General features: G+C 40.4%; 1 protein-coding gene across 5 annotated transcripts in view; it reads right to left on the bottom strand.

The window, feature by feature from the left end:
• Positions 1–7,782, bottom strand: part of LOC135548302 (nipped-B-like protein) — a 61,623-nt gene extending 53,841 nt beyond the window's left edge. For 4 of the 5 annotated variants that reach the window (XM_064977757.1, XM_064977759.1, XM_064977760.1 and 1 more), the window contains exons 1-2: positions 7,417–7,782; positions 1,809–1,958 (exon numbers count right to left, since the gene is read on the bottom strand). In XM_064977757.1, the coding sequence (XP_064833829.1) occupies positions 1,809–1,872 (64 nt within the window). In that variant the 5' untranslated portion in view covers positions 1,873–1,958; positions 7,417–7,782. Of the gene's footprint in view, positions 1–1,808; positions 1,959–2,103; positions 2,272–7,416 lie in introns of those variants that run through there. The other variant, XM_064977758.1, reaches the window with a different exon arrangement.
• Positions 7,783–12,004: the final 4,222 nt, after the last annotated feature.

Raw genomic sequence — 12,004 nt, 5'->3', positions numbered from 1 at the left:
ATATTTTGTCATGCCCGTGGTATAGTCTGATACCACGGCCAATGTACTTTACCAATGTACCATCAAAGATTGCAGCTGGTCTAAATGTCAGTAGACGCAGTCCTGAAAAATAGCCTGGCCCTGCTAACATCTTTTCACTTGCTTTCGAGGTACCCGTAAGTAGAACCTTTGTTAAAAATTTAGCTGCCTTGATTTGGAAAATATTCAGACCCGTTCCCCTTTTCCAAATGTTGTTACGTGGCTGCCTTATTCTAAAATGGATTAAATATTTTTTTCCCCTAATCAATCTACACAAAATAACCCATAATGACAAAGCGAAAACTGGTTTAGCAATGTTTGCAAATATGAGACTCGAAATTGAGCTCAGGTAAATCCTGGTTCCATTGATCATGAGAGATGTTTCCAATTCAATTGATTGGACATCATTTGGAAAGGCACACACCAGTCTATAAGGTCCCACAGTTGACAGTACATGTCATTGAATAAACCCAGCCATGAGGTTGAAGGAATTGTCCATAGAGCTCCGAGACAGGATTGTGTCGAGGCACAGATCTGAGAAAGGGTACCAAAAAATGTCTGCAGCATTGAAGATCCCCAAGAATACAGTGGCCTCCATCATTCTTAAATGGATGACGTTCGGAACCACCAAGACTCTTCCTAGAGCTGGCCACCCGGCCAAAGTGAGCAATCGGGGGATAAGGGCCTTGGTCAGGGAGGTGATCAAGAACGTGATGGTCACTCTGACAGAGCTCCAGGGTTCCTCTGTGGAGATAGGAGAACCTTCCAGAAGGACCACCATCTTTGCAGCACTCCACCAATCAGGGCATTATGGTAGAGTGGCAAGACGGAAGTCACTCCTCAGTAAAAAGGCACATGACTCCCCACTTGGAGTTTGCCAAAAGGCACCTCAAGGACTCTCAGACCATGAAAAACGTTGTCCTAAATGCCAATCGTCACGTCTGGAGGAAACCTGGCACCATCCCTACAGTGAAGTATGGTGGTGGCAGCATCATGCTGTGGGGAAGTTTTTCAGCGGCAGGGTCTGGGAGACTAGTAAAGGTTGAGGGAAAGATTAACGGAGAAAAGTACAGAGATCCTTGATAAAAACCTGCTCCAGAGTGCTCCCGACCTCAGACTGGGGCGAAGGTTCACTTTATAACAGGAAAACAACCTTAAGCACACAACCAAGACAACGCAGGAGTGATTTCGGGACAAGTCTCTGAATGTCCTTAAGTGGCCCAGCCAGAGCCCATACTTGAACCCAATCAAACATCTCTGGAGTGACCTGAAAATAGCTGTGCAGCGACGCTCCCCATCCAACTTGACAGAGCTTGAGAGGATCTGCAAAGAAGAATGGGAGAAACTCCCCAAATACAGGTGTGCTAAGCATGTAGCGTCATACCCAAAAAGACTCAAGGCTGTAAACGCTACCAAAGGTGCTTCAACAAAGTACTGAGTAAAGGGTCTGAATACTTATGTAAATGTGATATTTCAGTTTATTATCTATACATTTGCAAAGATTTCTGAAGACCTGTTTTTGCTTTGTCATTATGGGGTATTGTGTGTAGATTGATGGACACACACACACATGTAATCCATTTCAGGAGAAGGATGTAACGTAACCAAATGTGGAATACTGAAAGTCTGAATACTTTCTGAATGCACTGTACCTTTCATAATATACTGAACAAAAATAAACACAACATGCAACAATTTCCAAGATTTTACGGAGTTCATATAAGGAAATCAGTTAACTTTCCGAATGCACTGTATATCAGTTAATGTGTGAGTGGCAGTGTAATACTTACAGTCAGTAAGGCTAGCGATCCCAGCAAGAGTAGTGATGGGAACATGAGGCATATCCCCATTCATGCTGAAGATAGGGGTGTGGGGGTCGTGTCGATGCACAGGTTGCTCAATGTCGTCGCCCTCCAACTGTTCCTCACATCTCCCGACCGCTGCAGAACAGAGAGGACTTCATTAGAACAGCCACCGGCAATGCCCTTATTCACAATATCACACAACGCTCCTCAATATGCAACACTGTCCTCAGAGGTGCTAGAGCATGTTAAAGGGATAGTTAGCATTGGCACACTAAACTACCTCTTAACTTCCTTCATTCTGGACACAGACACATAAATGGTATCCACGGGTTTGTCGGACTCAGAAAGTAGATCATGGACTTCATTGCCAAAATCCAGAACTATCCCTTTAAACCAAAGCCTTGGCAAAAACAGAATCAAGAGGAGCAAGAATCATCAGTAGACAGAGATGAACAAATGGGTTTACATTAATTAGACACTATAATTCAGCCAGGGCTGAGGGGATTTCACAGAGTAAAGAGTAGTGAAACTGAGTAAAAAAGGCTACTTGTTGTACACATGGGGAAAGTGGTCGATGAATGGCAGAGCAAACACACTATTAGTACAACACTTTTGCAGACATGCATGTGCATAGTACTGGTGGTGCTTGCCCTGAAAAGTTTCAGGGGTGTCATCAAAGCAACCCATTCAAAATACATGCAGATGTATGTTTTTTTTCATCAGGACTGAACTGTAGTGCATTTAAAGAATTTTCCCAAACCTTTTGCATTTGGACTGAACACCTCATTATCATTCACAACTATTTTCCTTGAAGCCACTTTCAGAAGAGAAGACAACCAGAGGAGTAATTATCCCACTATAGCATGATCAACACGAGATTGACAGTAGAGACAAGGATCGGCAACACATAGCAATAGGCCTAGATGACGTAACATGGTACAGCTCTGTTATCAGTGGTTACTGGGGTAGTTCCTTGACAATCCTAGAAAGAGGTGTGCGCCAATGCGTGCTTAAATGAAAACTGCCACCCCTTTCTGGACTCAAATGCTTATGGTCACTCTGGGGCTGTGCTGGTTGAGTAAGAGGTTGGGTAAGAGGGTGGACGAGCAAGCAGCACAAAGGATTATCTGGTTGAAAGAAAGAAGGCAATTCCTCTGGAGCAGCAGGGTCTTCTTGAAAACACTTTCCTTGAATTGCTCCCTAACTGCATTTGCAGGTAGCTACTATAGCTATACTATTACTTTAAGGTGTTTCTTTCCGGTCAATAACCACCACTCAAGCAGTAACATTCAGACATTGCCATTGTATTTTGATAGATATGTTAATACAAGTACATTTTCCATGAATATAGCATACCTGCAGCTTGTATGTGTAGGCTAAAATGTGTTGGTCAATGAGAATCCAACACGGTAAACTAAATCAGTCATATGGGATAGCCATGATATTTTCCACAGATAATGGGCCATTTAGCTTAGTTATGCAAGAAGAAGCTAATGTACTAGCTGAATTAAATAACATTGAAAAAGTAGCTACACTGGCTATTTAACTAACAACGGCAAGTCAAACTAGTCCTCTTCTCTGTAAATACGTGGCAGCGTAACAGACGGGTGAACGTTGCCATCATTTGCATACGCTACTCAATAAACATGATTAATAATGAGGTTGTTAATTTAGCTAACATGTGCACGCAACCTTTATTAGCCAACTAGCAGTAGCTACAAAACTATTTGGTATTTCTTTCATGCCTAACATGAGATAGTGGCTCAATCACAATACCCCCCTTTAGCATGATCCTGCGTGTCATAGTGGTATTCCAATTCAACTTTCAGCGAGGTGTAGTGCCCTTTCAGCCCACTATTTGGTCATCCAAGCGAATCGAGATGCAGGCTTTCTATTGAGCGATTCCCAAAACGCCATTGAACTCTGTGATCCAACCCTGGAGAGTTGCTGGGTCGTTCCATTTAATTTCAGCATGCAATGACACCCAACATCTCAGATTGTTCTGAAATTGTTTCTGTTTGAAACAGATAAGCATTCCGGAAGCATTACCAAACTTTTTTTAAACAATGAGCAAGACATGAGGAATCCAAAGATGTGGTCAAAAGTCATCCACAGACCCTCCACTGCAACAACAACCATCTGATCACTAAATGGTGCAGTTCTTGCTATTAGGTGATATAACCCCCCCCCATGGGGTGGTTGTTTACTTGGCCAGTGTTTTAAATGCTAACTTTTTTGCATTTGCGGCACAAATCCAAATCAAGTCAATGGTACCAAGGTTAGCATTTTTGCATTCCACAATCAATTTTTAGATACTTTGAGATGATTTGGACATGAAGAGTGAACATTTTAATATAGACTTGCATTTGATTTGTGACATAAATGCTAAAGTTAGCACTTGAAACAGTATGGGTTGATGTCATACCAGAGGGGTATCGTACAAGACAAGCTAGATCTACTCAGGGTTTTCCAAAGCTAACCAGCTTCAGTTAGCTTCACATTCCAGCTCAGGCTTCAACCGTACTACGATGGTGGATATTTGCCGGTAACTGTGCGTGCGTGTGGCACATGGCTTGTCAAACACCGAACTCTTCATTGAGACAATGGTGAAACATCAAAGGCGAGTCAGTGTCACATTTTAATTTGTTCCAAAATGAAAGAAAAGTTATCTTGCAAATTCAGCAGGCTAAGGTGTGAAATAGGCTTTTAGAAGTGCCGTCTTCATTTCATTACTTATCATTAATTCCAACTTTGGTGTGCTTATCAATGCACAACCACCTTTTTCCCCACTCCCATCGATAAAATAATTGTATGACGTCATACAAAAGTGTTACTTTGCGTGAAGTTTAAAATGCATTGTCATTCCAAAATGTGTCATGTGATATATTTTAACATTACAATTTTTGCACACAAAAACGCTTGATTAAATATTTAATCAGTTTTCCCCCTCAAATTAACAGGATGATGACACTAGGGATCTGATTTCATTGGTCCTCAACTCGTGGCTCAGCCATTTCATTCAGGGTAAGTGGAGTTAGAATGCCCCGGAGCAGGTTAGTTAGTTCTGATGGATTTGTTAATAGAGTGAAATGCTTACTTGTTAAGTGTTAAGTAAAAAATAAAAGTACATTTCCATTTCAAAAGATATCTGACCAACTAACATTAGCCAGCGAGTTATACATTTAGCTTGCTATATGGGCATTTGCCATTTGTATGAATTGTAATTCATGTTGATTAATGCTTTAGGGACTGAGCAAACCAACCTGTAATCTTGTGAAAACCAGTGGATAAGCATTGAACTTTACTGCAAATTTAATAAACCATTTTGTAAGCTTGCCTTGCTGTTCATAAAAATAAAAAAATGTGATGTGTCATTGTTCTTTATTGTAGTAGTAACGTTAGATTGAAATTATTTGTCATGCAATTGCAGCTGAAGTAACGTAGCTAATTAACTCAACATTAATTGCCAAGAAATTGCAGAAAATGACAGCGTGAAGGAAATTTGTCCGTTATATATCAACCTGCTATTATGGAAAGGAGCATTAGGTAGAATTGGTGGGAAGTGAGCTGGTAACCAGAGAGTAGCTGGTATCAAATCCAAGATAACATTGTCTGCTGTTGTGCCCTTGAGCAAGGCACTTAACCCCTATAAGAACAAGCGCCCAGTGTGGCAGCCCCCCGCACCACTACAAAAAAAACAATACATGTATGCATGTGTGACTTTCGGAGGGGTTGTGTTAAAAGCAGAAGTAACATTTTGGTTGGACCTTGTGTGACCAATAAAGTGTCCTTAATCCTAAATCCTGCTGCTTCAGTACTATTCTACATTGAACTACAGCCAGAGCATGGGTACATTACGGGCACATTGTTGTTTTGCAGTTCTCATATGTTAAGTACGTATTTGCTGCATGAGAAATATAAATTAAGCTATTACTGCCGCCAGTACAGGCATTGTGAGAAAAACACAAAGCTTCTCATCAATGAACTGCGTGGTAGGCTATCCTTCGGTGGCTTCTGCTGTTGGTGAGTGATGTCTCATGCAATAGGGTTATTTATCTCTCCCTACCACTAGTTGCTCTATTTGAGGGACACTCCCCTAACAAGGGGCACTCAAACGAGGGGGAGGGCTAAGGGGGGGGGGTATTGGGATTGATCCAGTGTGGGCCTTCTAAGCATAATTTGCTAGCCAGGAGGCTAACCATTGTTAGCAACTGAGACTCACTCCTTGAGTAAAACCAGCTAGGTACATAGTTATAGTTAGCTCATCTAGCTATATCTGGACGCTATGATCAATATGACATGCCGTTGATCACCCAGATGGTTGAGAACCGTTTGAAGGCAAGCAGGATTCATGATCACGGACAGACTCTTGATTTTACACTGCTGCTCGGTTTGACAACATAGCAGCACATCTGTCTCTCCCTCTCTGGCAACACAGTAACGTTCATCGGATACAGTAGCCAGTAGGTTACTAATTGCACAGCCCAAAACCAATTAGGGTCCAACGTATTTCAGCAACTTTCTTATCATCAAACTTTGTGTTTACAAGAACCCAGTGGTGCACATCCTTTTTCCTGAAGATCGTTCAAGATTTGCAAGCAATGTACCTATATGTATATTCTTTATTAAGTTAGATGAATATCTACATTGATATGTTGCTAATTTCCATGGAAACAAATTAATCAACTGTTTGAAGTAACCAATCCAGTGCAGAGGGAATGGATATAGGTATATTTAACATGTTATCAACGAGACAAGACATGTTAAATATCTGTGGTGTATGTGATGATTCCATCTGATAAATTGTAACTAGATAACTTGGTAAATAAAGCTGCATCTATAATTGTATAAGTGAATGTAAATTATGCTGAATGTGTACAATTTGGTAGCCTCTAAACTGAAAAGGAAGCTTGCCCGTCTTGTTAGGCAAACGTTTCAACCAGTTTAGTTGCCATCTTTGCAAAAAATCTCCTAGCACTAGCTAGTGTGTAGCATTAGTCACTAGATAACTAGCTAAACGCCTATTTCTCAGCACATCTGGCTCCACCATAAACGTCAGCAAACATTAAACTAATGAGAAAATCGTGTAGTTGCATTTGTTAGTTTTGTCTAAATAGCTAACTACTACCTCGTTGGGTTACGCACCTAGCTAGCTATAATATTCCAAACCTCGCTAGATAGCTAACAAAAGTTAGCTGTGGCTAGCTAACGTTAGCTAACTACCGAGACTGCAACCGAAACCATGCTTGCTTTGACTCGCCCACACAGTCGTTCCTTAGCCACTGTAAGGCCATCCCTTTTGGTTTGTTATCATGATTGCTCGTGCAGAAAATGATTTTATTTTCACCGTCTCAATGGCCTACGTCGGCCTATTAGCTTGCTAACTGAACCTCGGACTTGCCTGAGGAAGCGTAACCCCGACCCGACGCCTATGAGCGGATACAAGGCAATAAGCAAAATAAAGGGAGAAATGACCTATCGGTGCATTCCATAGCATCTAACCTGGTTCACTGAATATTAACAACACCCGTGTAGCCGATCGGAATTGTTTTGTGATGATGCTCCTAAATCTATTTTATGCAATCATATTTACCTCTGGATGTGTTGATAAAAAGAAATGGTTGCAAAGTGGTTCGAACCGTGTCTCTAGCTCCCTCTCCGTTCTATCGCTCTAACAGCTCCTCCGAGTACCAGTAATAATATAACAACAATAATCCGGGTCGGGAGGGTTCGTTCGTCTTCCTTCTCACTGCAAACATCTATGCTTAAAGGGGGCAAACGTTCCCATAACCGGTACTTGCACCGGTTTCCCTACCCCAGCAGAAAGTGAGTGCAAATTCCGACTGGTTTCGGAAAACAATCCAATGTGAAAAACAGGAACGCTATTGACGCGGTGATAAAAAGGGATCCACTCAGACTATCCCCCTTCTCTCGCAGAACAAAATGCCGACCGGAAGAACTGCTGCAGGAATAACTCCCTCCACCGGCGCCAAACCAACTAGCAGCAGCAACCATAGCCAGTAGCAGTTACTTCCGCCGCTTTCTACATTGCTACCCTTTGCTAGGATTTCTACTGTACACTGATAACATCCACACAACTACAGTAAATGTTTTGGAGAGGTCGAGGTCACTTGTGTATGCAACGAGTAAAACCAATGTAAGTAGTTGTTGCTAGTTAATAAGATATGCAACGTTAGCATAATGATAATTCCAATACATACATCGTTTCCAATATAGTCTTGTGAAAAAGTAAGTACACTCCTTGGAAAGTATTAATATATATATATATATATATATATATATATATATATATTATATTTATTTTACATATTTGGACACGGATATTTTAGCAAAATTCCAACCACATTCATTGATAAAGGTAAACCAATTTAACAAATCACACAAAAATGTTACTTTGAAAATGTTATGCAATTAAAATAAACAAAAATGCAATTTCCTTATCCAGAAAAAAAGTGTACACCCCTACCTTTTACCATCACCTAAAATGGCTAAAACCAGGAGCAGGTGCATCAAAACAGGTGCAAATGATTATGAAATCATTGAAGAGTACCTTGGGAGGGTCCAGCCTTCCATAAAGATTATAAACTTGGTCTGGTTTGGTCATAACCTTATGGGTGTGTGATAACACATCATGTAAAGATCAAAAGACCCTCAGAAGAAAGATTGTTGATGCCCGTGAGAGGTTACAAATCCATTTCCAAGCAATTCAAAGTACATTGTTCCACTGTCCAACAGATCTACAAATGAAGAAAATTCCAGACCACTGGCAATCTACCTAGGACAGGTCATTCTACCAAATTCAGCCCAAGAGCTGACTGAAAGATGCTCATAGAAGTCTCTAAGAACCCTAAGGTAACATCAAGGGATCTACAGGCCTCTCGTGCCACAATCAATATCGAAGTACATGAGTCAACTGTCAGAGACTGCACAAAGTTGGCCTACATGGGCAGTCAGGAAGGAAGAAAAATAATATCAAGACAGGACCAAAACTACTGGAACAATGTGCTCTGGACAGATGAGTCAAAGGTGGAGTTGTTCGGCTGCAATGCCAGACGCCATCTTTGGCAAATACAAAACACTGCCTTTGAACAGAAGTACCATAAAGCATGGAGGCGGTGGCATTATGGTTTGGGGCTGTCTGAGGGCCTGGCCAACTTACCATCATTTAGTCAGCCATAAATTCCATATTGTATCAGAGAATTCTTGAGGAGAATGTGAGGCCATCTGTCAAAAAGCTAAAGCTGAACTAAAGATGGATCTTGCAACGGGACAATGATCCAAAACACACAAGCTAAGATACAACAGAATGGCTCAAACAAGAAGCAATGGAGGGTTATAGAATGGCTGAGTCAAAGCCAAGATCTCAATCCTGTCCAAATGTTGTGGGAGGACTTGAAGTGGGCAGTGCATGCAAGAAATCCCTCGAACTTGACACAGTCGACGCAGTACTGTAAAGAGGAGTGGAAAACAATATCGATATAAGAGACTGATAGACAGTTAAAATAAATGGTTATATTAAGTTTCTGCCAAAGTAGGCAACACCATCTATTGAAGCTTGGGGTGTATTTATTTTTTCCACACTATGGAATTGCATTTCTGTTGATTTTTGATTAATAAATGATTGAAAGGTATCATCTTTCAGTTGAATTTGTTAAATTAGGTTACCTTTATCTGTCAATAGTGGTGAAGTGAGGATAACATATCCATTTGTCCAAATTGTTACAAAAACAAAATAACTTTCTAGGGGTTGTACTTACGTTTTCACATGACTGTACATGCATACTAGTTGTGTATTCTATTATTTACTGTACAAGAACATTTGGAATTTGGACTGGCATGAAACCTATCAGTGTTTTGAGACAATTAAATAAACAATCATCAACAGGCACTCACACACACACACTTTACAAAACAGTTACTTTATGGAGGTTCTTAGAAAAAAAGATATGATGACCACCATGATAGCAAATAATTCCAGATATGTTGGTGTTACCTCCTGTTGCATGCACCCACAAGCACACGCTTTCACACTTGACTTTTGATTGACAGATAATGTTAGTTTAAGTCAGACCTAACACTGCATTCTGCCTATGATAAAGAATCAACAATACCTGAGTTAATCAAAGATGTAATCAGCATAACACTAATAGAAAAGGAGTAATATGTATATAAACTCTGGAATTCTGATGCTATGTATTGGCCATTGAGAGACTTTGAAGTCACCAGTCAGCCATATTTGTACTCCCAGTAGGAGTAGTCCTCCATAGGATTTAATGGAATTTTACAGTATTTCAATTAAATGTTAAAAAGGACAAAATTGCATGTTTTTAAGTATTTGTTGTAGAGGGGACAGTGGCATTAGTAATCTCTAAAAATTATACTTTTAGGAATTCTAAGTTAAGGAAAAAGTTATATATTTTGTCATTTTAAATGTTTATGTTTTGCTCACATAATATAATTTAAAAAGTATGCATTAAGGTATCTGTAATTTAATAAGTGTGGCAAAAACAAATTTAGATATTAATATACTGAACAAAAAAATAAAACGCAACATGTAAAATGTTGATCCCTTGTTTCATAAAAGATTCCAGAAATGTACCATACACACAAAAAGCTTATTTCTCTCCAATTTTGTACACAAATTTGTTAACATCTCTGTTAGTGAGCATTTCTCCTTTGCCAATATAATCCATGCACCTAACAGGTGTGACATGAAAAAGCAGATTAAACAGCATGATCATTACACAGGTAACCCTTGTGCTGGGGACAATAAAAGGCAACACTAAAATGTGCAGTTTTATCACACAACACAATGCCACAGATGTCTCAAGTTTTTAGGGAGCATGTAATTGGCATGCTGACTGCAGGAATGTCCACCAGAGCTGTTGCAAGAAAATTGAATGTTAATTTCTCTACCATAAATCACTTCCAATATTGTTTTAGAGAATTAGGCAGTACGTCCAACCGGCCTCACAACCACAGACCTTGTGTAACCACGCCAGCCCAGGACCCCCACATCTGGCTTCTTCATCTGCGGGATCATCTGAGGCCAGTCACCTGGACAGCTGATGAACTGAGGAGTATTTCTGCCTGTAACAAAGCCATTTTGTGGGGAAAAACAAATTCTGATTGGCTGGGCCTGGCTCCCCAGTAGGTGGGCCTGGCTCCCAAGTGGGTGGGCCTATGCCCTTCCAGGTCCATCCATGACTGTGCCACTGCCCAGTCATGTGAAATCCATAGATTAGTGGCTAATGAATATTTTTCAATTGACTGAATTCCTTATATGAACTGTAACTTAGTAAAACCGTTGAAATTGTTGCATGTTGTGTTTATATTTTTGTTCAGTAAAAATGCCTTTTTATAGCTTCCAAATATTTGGGGAGTGGGGAGGGGAGTGCCAAGATGGAGGCACGGTGTCGTTAACACAGCGTTCCAACAGTCATCTAGTGTATATATAAATAATTGTGGCAGGGCATAAATGTAGCCCAAACAACATTACGACGCTCCCTCTTGTGGAAGGGCTTGAAAGTGCGCGAACTGACGTCATTGACTGAACAGGTCTAAGTTCAGAAAATCTACAAACAGTAGAAAAACACACTTTTTTTCTGTCTTACCTTTTTTGTGTTTCTTCCTGTTTCTTGTCATCCCATCAACATGGATGCTCATGTGTATACAAGTAATTCGCGAGCTGGCAAGCCGAGGTAGCTAGCAAACTAAATTTCCCCTCAGTTTGTAAAGTACGTTACCGTGTGGTAACCGCTGAGCGCTAACGTTAGCCAGCTAATTTAGCAAGCAGAGAACGGGCTTTTCTTTTTAACACCATCTAACAAATGGACATTGTAAATACCATTTGAGAGCAAGTAATTTACCCCCCCCAAAAATATATATATATATTTGCAAGCAGATAGCTAGGTAGCTTGCCAATGTTTTTTTTGTTTTCCTCACGACAACGTCTCACAGGATGCTAAAAAACAGAAATATATTAATTATATTTCGCGCGCCAGGATCGTCAAGTCACATGACATCACTCTCCCAGAGTGAGTTGAAAGTGTAGGGTCGGTCAGTGAAAGAAGAGTGAAAAATAAAACGGCAACGGCGCATGGTAAATATGGATGTTTCATGTAAGTATGGATAGTTTTACCTGATTTTAGCTTCTGCAG

The sequence above is a fragment of the Oncorhynchus masou genome, chromosome 11 (assembly GCF_036934945.1).
Source record: "Oncorhynchus masou masou isolate Uvic2021 chromosome 11, UVic_Omas_1.1, whole genome shotgun sequence".
NCBI lineage: Eukaryota > Metazoa > Chordata > Actinopteri > Salmoniformes > Salmonidae > Oncorhynchus > Oncorhynchus masou.
Note: the sequence above shows the minus strand (reverse complement) of the source record. Positions and strands in the feature narration are given on the sequence as shown.